At 41.0% G+C, this 14,349-nt stretch overlaps 1 protein-coding gene across 1 annotated transcript in view; it reads left to right on the forward strand.

Moving 5' to 3' along the window:
* Positions 1-14,349, forward strand: part of LOC126293341 (uncharacterized) — a 56,974-nt gene that overhangs the window by 5,196 nt on the left and 37,429 nt on the right. The window contains exon 2 of the mRNA XM_049986533.1: positions 10,736-10,943. Coding sequence (XP_049842490.1) covers positions 10,736-10,943 — 208 coding nt within the window. The remainder of the gene's footprint in view (positions 1-10,735; positions 10,944-14,349) is intronic.

Genomic DNA, 14,349 nt, shown 5'->3' on the forward strand with positions numbered 1-14,349 from the left:
TGGGTGGTGTGGGGAGAATTTTGTCAAGGGATGATCTCATTTCAGGGGTTGACTTGAGAAATTCATATCCCTGGCGGAGTAATTTATTGATGTATTCGAAGCCAGGATAATATTGGGTGACAAGGGGGATGCTTCTGTGTGGTCTGAGGGTAGGAATACTGTTGTTGGACGGGGAGGAATGTATTGCTCGGTAGATCTGTTTGTGGACAAGGTCTGCAGGATAGTTGTGGGAGAGGAAAGCACTGGTCAGGTTATTGGTGTAATTGTTGAGGGATTCGTCACTGGAGCAGATACGTTTGCCATGAATACCTAGGCTGTAGGGAAGGGAGCGTTTGATGTGGAATGGGTGGCAGCTATCAAAGTGAAGGTACTGTTGTTTGTTGGTGGGTTTGATATGGACAGAGGTGTGGATGTGAGCTTCAACAAGATGAAGGTCAACATCCAGGAAGGTGGCTTGGGTTTTGGAGAAGGACCAGGTGAAATTCAGATTCGAGGAAATTAAGGAGTGTTTCTTCACCATGAGTCCAGACCACAAAGATGTCATCTAGAAACCTATACCAGGCCAGGGGAAGCAGCTGTTGGGTCTTCAGGAAAGCCTCCTCCATGCGGCCCATGAAGAGGTTGGCATAGGACGGAGCCACCCAACACCAGTCCCTCTGAACTGCGGAGATGGGAACTTGCACTCCAGCACATCCTTTCATCCCGCCATCCCCCTGGACTGAACCTACCTTAAACAACCTCACTCCCATTTACTTTTCAGTCTTCTCCTCTTTCCCTTTCCTCTTTAGCCATTCATGCAGCTTTTCATCCTACATTTTTATACTATACACCTCTTTACTTCTGTATGCATCCTCTTTGGTTTGAAGCTGGCACAGTACCTACAGTAGAATATCTTTGGCTTCCCTCTGACAACCATGCCTCCATCCTTGCTACCCTCCCTGTTTTCCTTTCCCTGTTGCTTCATAACCTGGGTTGTGAGTAACTAAATCCACTTTCCCTTCTTCCCTTTCTTTCTCCTCTCTCCTCCCTGATGAAGGAACATTTATTCCGAAAGCTAGGAACTTAAATTTTCGGTTGTTTTTTGTGTTTCTATCGGCTGTACTGAGCTGAGGTAAGTACTGGCCAGCCCCTCTATCTCTTTGTTAGTAATTGTTTCACATCTTTATATGAGATTTTCCATTAATTAGTCAAAAACATAGCACATGTGGCAGGAATGGTATGCTGCATGAGCTGAATGTGGCAGACGACACTATTTTTTTGTAATGAGGATTTTAAAATTCTAACATTTGTTTCAAAGAAAACCACATATTTCTGAAAAACAGTTCCTGGAAGCAAAGTATTAGTACTAGGCTACAATTTTTGGTAATAAGAAGTTATTTTTAACAATTTGCATAGCTATTGTTTACTTCAAGGCCAGCTATATCTCAGACAGTCTCTGCAGTTTGTGAGGTAAAGTGGTCAAAGTATTGTACAAAGGCAGTCCAATTAAGTAAATAACACTGAAGCAAATATTGAGTACTTATAATACATTAATGACTAAAATCAAATCACCTTCATTATCAACACTCAGCACATCTTCTACAATAATGTGTCAACAAATGTGAATGGGGAATGTGATGCTACTGTCCATCTGCCTGCCATGCACATACTGACAGTTCCTCTGTTCTCTTGTATAAATTCAGTTCCGCCTCAGATAGTGCCCAGTACATTTCATCTTTCTTTTGTTGACAGAGATGTCAATTTCTTTTCTATGCCCCTGCTGCTGGTGATTAGTACAGCAGAGATTTGCTGTGTGGAGTCCTATTTTGACTCTGAATTTTTACAGTTCATGCTACACACATTCCACAGGCAGGCTCTGTCCCACAGTATGTGATAAGTCAAGTATCTATCTTCCTGACATAACAGATATTTGAACTTATCTCACTGTATGAGACAACACTATTATTGTACTCTGCTACATGAAATGATGAACTGATTTGTAACATAAAGAAACACTATCTCCTTATAGTTGCATTTAGTGGTACCGGATAAGAAACGACATTATCTGCGATTTGTACAGAGTGTAATCACATCAGCCTGAATGTAGTAGTCTCTCCTGCATTCCCTCTTTGGTAGCACATCAGTTTGTAGTCATGAAGCTAAAAGTATTAATGAGTATGGAATGGCGTCTGTTCAAAAACGTACGCACCACCACAATTTTGGTTGCATTTTACACACATTTTTTATCCTCAAGGTACTATTGTTTACAGCGACAAGTTTTCAGCTTTGTGTGATTAATACTGTGCAAATCAGCTCTGTACCCACAAACAACCAAGAGTGCAGTGGCAGAAGTCATTGAATAACTTGTAATCTCATTGAAGCACAGTCTTTTATAAACACTGTATAAGAATCAGTAGTAGTTGTAGCAAAACACTGAAACAGAGTGATTAAGTGCAGCACAGAACACTCCTCTTATTTACATTAAACATCACCATATACTATCTTGTAGTAATCCACCTGATAAAAGGACACAGCAGTAGTTCACTTAATTCTGTCCTCAGTGGAAGTCACTGTTCTGAACATTCACTTGTAACCACAACAATAGTTCAAGTTTCTTGCCAACACAATACAATTCACTCAAAAAAGTCATTAATTTGAGTGACAGAAATCACTTGAAAGTTTTCAGATGTTGACAGTACTGAGTCTTTGCAGATGCTGATACACACATTTTCATGAACACATTGCACATAGCTATTGTATAAGCAAACACTGGACATAGGTGTGACATGTATGTTAGCTCATCAGGTGTGGGCGTCTGATTATTTAAAGACTGACATCTGAACAAATTGTTGTTTTGGAAATTGCACAATCATTTGAGAAATGGCTGGTTAGATTTTGCTATTCAGGATGAACTTTAAGTATTGACAAAAATTTAGTTTGTAAAAAATGTGGTGGGTTAGGAATTTAGAAAAGTTTATGGAACCATTTTTTGGGTACATGTTAGTAACTCCTGATTTATGAGTACAAACACCATGATGAAAATTATAATAAATTACAAAAATATCTTAATGAGATAATCAGTTAATGAAATGTCCATAATACTCAAGCTGACAAAAGCGTAGTGGCAAAGGGTGGAATTTAATAAGCACAGAGGCAAAATCTGCAATGCACAATGTAGTTTTTTCTAAGACTGAATATTAATTAGGTTCACAGAATTTGTAATACATTACTTGAAAGTTGAACTGCCAATGTTTATAACTAGTGGTGTCACTATACCTGGAAATACATATTAGCTCACAAGGTTTTTGTTATTCTGAATGAGGTGGAATTTTCAGTTAGGTATAACTTATTTCCTAGTAATACTAAGTGCAGCATTAGGATCAAAAATATTATCCTGAGTAATGAATCTAGGATGGATACAGTTTAATTGATGTTTAGGAATATTTGAACACCTCCCACATGTGTACTATTTAGAAAGCATGCTTGGTCTGAGATACAAGGAAAGTGAAAAGGGGAAAAAAAGTTAATAACAGGAGTTGAATTCCTAACAGATGGAATAGTTCCAACTTGCCAAGTCACATAATGGTTCTTATGTATGCAACATTTTGAAAACATCGATAGACCAACAGTAAATGTAAAAATTGTTGCAATCATTGTTACAAAACAGTAATAGCGTGAGGCAAATATCGACTGTATGGGGAATGAGCACATACTTCCTCATTCGTCCACACTTGGCAACTGTGGCACCGAACATTAACACACTTTGTTGCATCTCTATGCCCACACAGATATCTACTTATTGGACCCAGAGAAGTAAGTCATCTCTTCCAGGATCCTATTTGGTCCTGCAGAACAAAAGTAATTCCAAATTTCTGTCTTCCATTTGTAAAATGCATATTTTCAGTCCCTATTGTTTTACAGAACTATCTTTTGGGACAGTGCACATAAAGTAAATAGTGTTTATACAGCAGCAGCAGACCCCCCCCCCCCCCCCCACCAAAAAAAAAAAAAAAAAAAAATAAATTAATTTAAAAAAAATCAGTCTTCTGACTGGTTTGATGTGGCCCGCCACGAATTCCTCTCCTGTGCTAACCTCTTCTTCTCAGAGTAGCACTTGCAATGTACGTCCTCAATTATTTGCTGGATGTAAAGAAAAAGAATGATATCGAAAGGTCCATTTGACACAATTGCACCATTATCTGCTACTAACTTGTCACAATGGTATAGATTCGTTTCAACAAGCACAGTGAAAAGACTGCTCTACATTTAAGCTTCTGGACAAAAAAGTCATCCTTTGGAAATAGAAAAAACACACGCATTCACACAAGCACAACTCACACAAATGGCAGGAGGCATTTGCCATGTATGTGTGTGTTGTGCTTGTCAGAATTTTGTGTTTTTTGTATTTCCAAAAGAGGACATTTTTGTCTGGAAGTTTAAAGGTTTAGCGATGTTTCACTGCACCTGTTTGCAACTCGGTGCCTTCTCTATGTGGTGAGTAGCACTCTATCCTTTTTGTAGTATCGTTCTATTCTACCCTTGACTCTCCATTGTTAAATATAAATACAGTTCGTCTACATCTACATGACTGCTCTGCAATTCACATTTAAGTGCTTGGCAGAGGGTTCATCGAACCACAATCATACTATCTCTCTACCATTACACTCCCAAACAGCTCACGGGAAAAACGAACACCTAAACCTTTCTGTTCGAGCTCTGATTTCTCTTATTTTATTTTGATGATCATTCCTACCTATGTAGGTTGGCCTCCACAAAATATTTTCGCATTCGGAAGAGAAAGTTGGTGACTGAGATTTTGTAAATAGATCTCACCGCGATGAAACACGTCTTTGCTTTAATGACTTCCATCCCAACTCGTGTATCATATCTATCACACTCTCTCCCCTATTACGTGATAATACAAAACGAGCTGCCCTTTTTTGCACCCTTTCAATGTCCTCCGTCAGTCCCACCCGGTAAGGATCCCACACCGCGCAGCAATATTCCAGCAGAGGACAGACGAGTGTAGTCTAAGCTGTCTCTTTCGTGGACTTGTTGCATCTTCTAAGTGTCCTGCCAATGAAACGCAACCTTTGGCTCGCCTTCCCCACAATATTATCTATGTGGTCTTTCCAACTGAAGTTGTTCGTGATTTTGACGCCCAGGTACTAGGTTGAATTGACAGCCTTGAGAATTGTACTATTTATCGAGTAATCGAATTCCAACGGATTTCTTTTGAAACTCGTGTGGGTCACCTCACACTTTTTGCTATTTAGCGTCAACTGCCACCTGCCACACCATACGGCAATCTTTTCTAATTCACTTTGCAACTGTTACTGGTCTTCGGATGAACTTACTGGACGGTAAATTACAGCATCATCTGCGAACAACCTAAGAGAACTGCTCAGATTGTCACCCAGGTCATTTATATAGATCAGGAACAGCAGAGGTCCCAGGACGCTTCCCTGGGGAACACCTGATATCACTTCAGTTTTACTCGATGATTTGCCTTCTATTACTACGAACTGCGACCTTCCTGACAGGAAATCACGAATCCAGTCACACAACTGAGACGTCCTTCCTTTACACACCGACAGATGATGGCCGTGTGGATAGTGTTCGTGCTGCGATTCACAGAAATCGTAGTTTAGCTGTTTAGGAAGTTGTTGAGGAGGTGGGCACCAGTGGGGTTCCATCAAGTTCTGAGTGAAAGACTTGAGATATGTCGTGTCAGTGCAAAATTCGTTCCATGTTTGTCGATTGAAGGTGAGAAGCAGAAGCGTGTTGAAATATGCAAAGAACAGCTTGCCACTGTTAGTGGCAACGAAAACTCTTAAGAACGTAATAACAGGCGATTAGATGTGGGGGTACGGCTATGATGCTGAAACAAAGCTGCAGTCATCGCAGTGAACGGATAAAGGGTCACATCGTCCAAAAAAAGCACAAGAGTCGGTCAAAGATCAAGGTGATGTTGCTTTTGTTTTTTGACTACAAAGGCAGTATTCATCATGGATTTGTGATACTTGGGCAGATGGTAAACAAAAAAGTCTGCCAGGGAACCCAAGTGCACATGAGGGATGTAGTGCACATGAAGAGGCCTGAACTGTGGCGAAAAAAGTTGGATGTTGTAGCATGACAGTGCGCCAGCTTATGCATCACTTCTTGTCTGCAGTTATCTAGCAAAACACCACATTCCTGTTGTGCCCATCTGTCATATTCTCCAGACCTAGCCCCAGCAGACCTCCTGTTTCGCAGAGTGAAAAACACAGTTGAAAGGATGTCATTTCCAAAGCGTAGAGGAGATACAGGACAATGCGACAAGAAACCTGCACACCATCCCACAAAACGTGTTCCAGAAGGCATTCCAAAACTGGAAGAAATGATGGGGGTGGGGTGTTGCCAGTAGAGGGGACTATTTTGAAGGGGACAGTGCTTAAAATGTTGTACAGTAAGCAATAAAGCTGATACAGCAAAAGTTCGGATTATTTTTGAACACACCTTGTATCTGTCAATGATGCAGCACTTCTGCCTTTTGGTGAGTTTTCTCCTTTACTCGTAAATAATTCATTATTCTCAACCAGAACTTTAATACACTGTCACACTGGCCCATATTATACAGTTAAAACAGAGGAAACGCAAAATGTTGTATATGCTTATGAAAATATCTATGTTCAAAGAGAACAAAAAGCTTTGCACATAACTAGCACTGCTATGGAAGCCAATACTTTCAACAATGTGCATCACAGAGGCAGCAAATTTGTTGCAGTTCCTTGGAATTAATTACTTATAACTAAGTTTCGGTTCCTATAATGAGATATCAAGTAATTTTTGTTGTTGTTGTGGTCTTCAGTCTTGAGACTGGTTTGATGCAGCTCTCCATGCACCTCCATCCTGTGCAAGCTTCTTCATCTCCCCAGTACTTACTGCAACCTACATCCTTCTGAATCTGCTTAGTGTATTCATCTCTTGGCCTCCCTCTACGATTTTTACCCTCCACGCTGCCCTCCAATGCTAAATTGGTGATCCCTTGATGCCTCAGAACATGTCCTACCAACTGATCCCTTCTTCTAGTCAAGTTGTGCCACAAGCTCCTCTTCTCGCCAATTCTATTCAATACCTCCTCATTAGTTATACAATCTACCCATCTAATCTTCAGCATTCATCTGTAGCACCACATTTTGAAAACTTCTATTCTCTTCTTGTCCAAACTGTTTATCGCCCACATTTCACTTCCATACAAATACTTTCAGAAACGACTTCCTGACATTTAAATCTATACCCGATGTTTACAATTTTTTATTCTTCAGAAACACTTTCCTTGCCATTGCCAGTCTTCATTTTATATCCTCTCTACTTTGACCATCATCAGTTATTTTGCTCCCCAAATAGCAAAGCTCCTTTACTACTTTAAGCATCTCATTTCCTAATCTAATACTTTCAGCATCACCTGATTTAATTCAACTACATTCCATTATCCTCGTTTTGCTTTTGTTGAGGTTCATCTTATATCCTCCTTTTAAGACACTGTCCATTCCGTTCAACTGCTCTTCCAAGTCCTTTGCCGTCTCTGACAGAATTACAATGTCATTGGCGAACCTCAAAGTTTTTATTCCTTCTCCAAGGATTTTAATAACTACTCCGAACTTTTCTTTTCTTTCCTTTACTGCTTTCTCAGTATACAGATTGAATAACATTGGGGATAGGCTACAACCCTATCTCACTCCCTTTCCAACCACTGCTTCCTTTTCATGTCCTTCGATTCTTGTAAGTGCCATCTGGTTTCTGTACAAATTGTAAATAGCCTTTCACGCCCTATATTTTACCCCTGCCACCTTTAGAATTTGAAAGAGAGTATTCCAATCAACATTGTCAAAAGCTTTCTCCAAGTCTACAAATGCTAGAAACGTAATTATTAGGACACCAAAAAAAATTTTAGTACATGCTTATGTGACAGACAAATGATGCAAAAATTTAAATAGTATCTATCCTTCAACACGACACCTACAAGAAACATTTGTGTGACAAACAGCTTAAAAATTGACCTTATCATACTTACTGACAGCCGTTTTACTGATTTACAATGTGCTTAGTATCTGAGAACGTTCACAAGACCACTCGCCAAAGGAATGAAAGCTTATTAAAACAATGACCTTAAAATTTACATTCAGTTCCCCAAAATGGTGCGCGTGCATCCCCGTGCATCCCCGTGCATCCCCCCCCCCCCCCCCTCTCTCTCTCTCTCTCTCTCTCTCTCTCTCTCTCTCTCTCTCTCTCTCTCTCTCTCTCTCTCTCTGTCACACACACACCATCATCTGATGTTAAGCCTATTACTTCAAAATCATTCTTAACCGAATCCAGGTACCTTCTCCTTGGTGTACCCCGACTCCTCCTACCCTCTACTGCTGAACCCATGAGTCTCTTGGGTAATCTTGCTTCTCCCGTGCGTATAACATGACCCCACCATCTAAGCCTGTTAGCCCTGACTGCTACGTCTATAGAGTTCATTCCCAGTTTTTCTTTGATTTCCTCATTGTGCACACCCTCCTGCCATTGTTCCCATCTACTAGTACTTGCAATCATCCTAGCTACTTTCATATCTGTAACCTCAACCTTATTGATAAGGTAACCTGAATCCACCCAGCTTTCGCTCCCATACAACAAAGTTGGTCGAAAGATTGAACGGTGCACAGATAACTTAGTCTTGGTACTGACTTCCTTCTATGCATAAGAGAGTAGATCGTAGCTGAGCGCTCACTGCATTAGCTTTGCTACACCTCGCTTCCAGTTCTTTCACTATGTTTCCATCCTGTGAGAATATGCATCCTAAGTACTCGAAACCGTCCACCAGTTCTAACTTTGTTCCTCCTATTTGGCACTCAATCTGTTTATATTTCTTTCCCACGGACATTACTTTTGTTTTGGAGATGCTAATCTTCATACCATAGACCTTACATTTTTGATCTAGCTCTGAAATATTACTTTGCAAACTTTCAATCAAATCTGCCATCACGACTAAGTCATCCGCATATGCGAGACTGCTTATTTTTTGTTCACCTAGATTAAGGAAGGGGAAACCTACGTTTCTAGCATTTGTAGACTTAGAGAAAGCTTTTGACAATGTTGACTGGAATACTCTCTTTCAAATTCTGAAGGTGGCAGGGGTAAAATACAGGGAGCGAAAGGCTATTTACAATTTGTACAGAAACCGGATGGCAGTTATAAGTGTCAAGGGACATGAAAGGGAAGCAGTGGTTGGGAAGGGAGTGAGACAGGGTTGTAGCCTCTCCCCGATGTTATTCAATCTGTATATTGAGCAAGCAGTAATGGAAACAAAAGAAAAAATCGGAGTAGGTATTAAAATCCATGGAGGAAAAATAAAAACTTTGAGGTTCGCCAGTGGCATTGTAATTCTGTCAGAGACAGCAAAGGACTTGGAAGAGCAGTTGAACGGAATGGATAGTGTCTTGAAAGGAGGATATAAGATGAACATCAACAAAAGCGAAACGAGGATAATGGAATGTAGTCGAATTAAGACGGGTGATGCTGAGGGAATTAGATTAGGAAATGAGACACTTAAAGTAGTAAAGGAGTTTTGCTATTTGTGGAGCAAAATAACTGATGATGATCGAAGTAGAGAGAATATAAAATGTAGACTGGCAATGGCAAGGAAAGCGTTTCTGAAGAAGAGAAATTTGTTAACATCAAGTATAGATTTAAGTGTCAGGAAGTCGTTTCTGAAAGTATTTGTATAGAGTGTAGCCATGTATGGAAGTGAAACATGGACAATAAATAGTTTGGATAAGAAGAGAATAGAAGCTTTTGAAATGTGGTGCTACAGAAGAATGCTGAAGATTAGATGGGTAGATCACATAACTAATGAGGAAGTGTTGAATAGGATTGGGGAGAAGAGAAGTTTGTGGCACAACTTGACCAGAAGAAGGGATCGGTTGGTAGGACATGTTCTGAGGCATCAAGGGATCACTAATTTAGTATTGGAGGGCAGCATAGAGGGAGACCAAGAGATGACTACACTACGCAGATTCAGAAGGATGTAGGTTGCAATGGGTACTGGAGATGAAGAGGCTTGCACAGGATAGAGTTGTATGGAGAGCTGCATCAAACCAGTCTAAGGACTGAAGACCACAACAACAACAGCATCTTGATCTCACCCAGCCAGTCTATTCTTCTCAACATATGATCCATTAATAATATGAACAACAGTGGAGACAGGTTGCAGCCTTGTCTTACCCCTGAAACTACTCTGAACCACAAACTCAATTTACCGTCAACTCTAACTGCTGCCTGACTGTCCATGTAAAGACCTTTAATTGCTTGCAAAAGTTTGCCTCCTATTCCATAATCTCGTAGAACAGACAATAACTTCCTCCTAGGAACCCGGTCATATGCCTTTTCTAGATCTATAAAGCATAGATACAATTCCCTGTTCCACTCGTAACACTTCTGCATTATTTGCCGTAAGCTAAAGATCTGGTCCTGACAACCTCTAAGAGGCCTAAACACACACTGAATTTCATCCAATTTGTCCTCAACTAATACTCACACTTTCCTTTCAATGATAGCTGAGAAGATTTTACCCACAATGCTGATTAAAGAGATACCTCTGTAGTTGTTACAACTTTTCTGTTTACATGTTTAAAGATTGGTGTGATTACACACACATCAAAAAATAAATTAATTAAAAAAAAAAAAGCCTAGACAGGTACAATGTTGTGTCAAGCACAGTCGCACATTACAGGTACGTACGAGTCGGGCATCGCCTCGTACAAGCACATGTACTTCAACGCGACGTCCAACACGCTCAAGATGTGGGTGGTGACGGTGTTGTTCGTGCTGGGGCTGTACGAGTGCGTGCGCTACCTGGCACTGCTGGCCCTGCAGCACCGACTGCGTGCCTCCATGCTGGTGCTCTTCCTGTCCTCCATCTTTGCGCACTACTATGCGTGGTGAGTACCGGAAGCTGGCACGGCCGACTTCAGACGAGGTCTGCTGTAGCTCTGTCGCATGCTCTTCTCTTTTGGGCATTGTAACATTGACTGGCAGTGGTCGACCTGTAAGAGGAATAATCGTAAAGTTTGAGTTGCGCCTTGAAAAATTAAAAGTTAATAAATCAATTTTTCGTTTGTTTCCACTTCGCAAGATCCCCTCACTTCTGAACTAGTACTATTATTATTCGGCTTAGCCGCGAGTCCGTAGAGGGTGGTATATGTGACATACAGTATAACTGGTCAGCATTTCCACCCGGAATTTGCGAGTGTAAGTCGGACATTCCTCGATCCGCCTCGGTGGGTCGTGTCGTCAGATTTCTTCCTACCTGTGCGCGGTGCAGCTCTCGTAAATGTCGTCCCGTGCAGATTCTTCATTGGTGCACTGGATGTCTCTGTCGGTGGAAGCTAATTATCTGAAATTGCTGTCAATCGACTTTGGGGTATCTATTTACTCGAAATTAACATTCAGAATGCCGCAATATGACTTTTTTTCCTATTAGATCAATAATGAAACACTCGTGTCACAAACCACTCGTAACCGAGAGCGTGGCTACCATCGAACGAGACAGGAAGAGCTCTTAATGCTGACTGCTGACATTGGCGCGCAGTTCGTATCTCTTATTAGTTTTGTCACAGTTTGTGGATTTCCAATCGAGTTCCTACTTACTAAGATATGCATTTGTTAATAAACGGGTGTGAATTTTAATGAGGCAAAATTTTGATAAATAGTTTTAAACATCCAGAGGCTCCTAGTATTCGTGTTGTCATAAATGACTTTAATTATTAAATATAAAAATACAAAATTGGTTACTTTGGCGCCAAGATGGTGTTACTTCCCGTCATGTATATTTCCCAGGCTGACGCTTGTTGCTACAGTCCAGTGCCGAGCCCCACCCCACTACGCGCGACATATGGTCACTTCGTCACCTAGCCAGCCAGTGTGGGAAATGCTCTCCGACTCATGGCCGGCTACGGACTACATCACTTCCTAACTATCGTGAATACATCAATAAGAGACAATAATTTATTAAAACTGGTAAAAATGTCTTCCTCACGACAACCCATGTGTCCTATACACACTGAAACCCCTACACTACAGTTCATGGTTATTGTACATGACTGAAGCCTTTTCATAAAATCAGTGTAGCTACATTGACGTATTGTCAGAAAACTGAATGTTCACATAGTAAAACTCTGAAGGTTTTGTGTTATTGCAACAAGTTTAGATTTCTGCCACGAGAGTGCAGTAGTGAGCAGTTTGGTAAGATGGTGACGGGCGATGAGAAAGTGTAGGTTACCCTCAAAACACATTCACATCCGTCTGCCGAAATAGTGTGACAACACTTCAGAATGAAGTTCAACATTAAGCCACCAACTGACAACTCTATTTCACAATGGTATGTGCAGTTCAAAGCTTCAGGTCACCTCTCCAAGGGGAAATCAATGGGTCAGCCTGCAGTGAATGAAAAATCGGTTGACTGCGCGTTGATGATTCTCACACACAGCCCACAGAAGCTGAAGAAGAGAGCGAGCAGAGAGCTGAATGTACCACAACTGACCGTTTAGAAGATCTAAGAAAACAGCTGAAGCATTACTGTTACCAATTGCTGAAAGTTCTGACTCCCTATGATGCTTTTAATTTTCCACACAGTTGCAACAGCTTATAGAAGATGACAGGTTTTGTGAGAAACTCATCTTCCGCAACTAAACAACATTTTTGTGAATGGCACAGTGAACAGGCAGGGTGTGTGAATCTGGGGCACCTAGAATCCCCACACCATCTTCCAGCAAATTCGAGATTCACCAGAGGTTAATGTGTTCTGTGCAGTCTCACTGTTTAAAGTTTACGGTCCCTTATACTTCTGTGAAAAGACCATTTTAGGATATATTTATCTGGACATGCTGGAAAATTGGTTCATGCCACACTGTCAGTGTGTATTTCGTCTACCAAAACGATGGTGCTCCACCCCCACTTCCATCACGATGTTTGTGGATTGTTAAACAGAGAATTGAGAAACCGATGCATCAGTCACGGTGGAGCTGACGATCAGCAACTTGTGTTGTGGCCTCCATATTTTCCCAATAGATCTAACCCTGAGTGATGGCATCTTTTTTTTTTTCTTTTTTTTTATGTGGGTTTTTGTGAAAGTTGCAGTGTTACACCTCTTCTACCCACAAACCTACCAGAACTGTGAACTAGCATCGGCAAGGTTTTTGAACTTATTGATAGGGACATGCTGCACTGAATGTGGAAGAGCTAGATTATTGACTCTATATAATGCAGAAACAGTTGGAGAACATGTGGAGCACTTGTAATATGTCAAAAAAGAAAACCCTTTTTTGGTTTTATTATGTATGTGTGAAGCCATCTCAAAATATGTCAAATAGTATAGCTGCAGCAAATTTGTGACATCACTTCAATCACTTATAATAAACTCGGAATGTAGCATGCCACTAGAGTGGCCGAGACAAAATGTTGCACGCCACTGATAAAGCAGAGTATTGCGTGGGTCTTTGTTTTCTACATTTGAAGGAAATAGTGCTGCAGCAATCTGTGTGGAGTTAGTAAAGTGTACAACAAGAATACACCATCATATGACACAGTGGTTGTGTTGTACAGATGCTTGCTAGTGTTCATGAGTCTGACTGGTGAAGAACAAAGTGTCTCTGTGAAGGAGTCAGAATCACAAGAGAATTGAGTCCCTGGTGGTCCTAGAGTGTCTTTTCGCAAATTGAGGCAATATCAGAAAAAGTGAAAATCAGTTGTGAACCAGTTTTTGACTTCTTGCATAACTGCTCACACCTAATCAGATGCCCCACTGAACTGAGGCAGCAGTGGAAATGGTGCAACTGTCTCGGCCCGACATCTTTAGCCACCTTATTTCTGTGAATGAGTGCTGGCAGTATCACTATGCCCCAAAACAACAGAGCAAAGCAAGCAGTGGAAATGTGTGGATTTGTCACCGTCAAGAAAAGCAAAGATCTTACTCCCGCCCTATGGACAAGGCGATGTTGAATGGGTTTTTATGATTACTGTTGTGTCGCTAACAGATTGTGCTTGTAAGGGACAAACCATCACAGCAGTATCCTACCAAAAACCCCATGCCATCACAGAAGACTGTAAAGGTGGAACACCACAGGAAGGTGTCTGAGTGTGTATTCTTCCTCCACAACAACACCCCAACTCATTCTGCATAAGACTCATTCACACGTTGCCTCTTTGGCCTATCAAGTTTTACCTCAACTCACGTATTCTCCTGACACAGCAACCGTTGAAGGGTTTTTTTCTTTGCACACGGAATCCACTGCATTGCTGCCATTTCCAGAATGAAGATGGTAGTTTTTGAGGCCGAACGTGTAGGGA

The sequence above is a fragment of the Schistocerca gregaria genome, chromosome 10 (genome assembly GCF_023897955.1).
Source record: "Schistocerca gregaria isolate iqSchGreg1 chromosome 10, iqSchGreg1.2, whole genome shotgun sequence".
In the NCBI taxonomy this organism is placed as follows: Eukaryota; Metazoa; Arthropoda; class Insecta; order Orthoptera; family Acrididae; genus Schistocerca; species Schistocerca gregaria.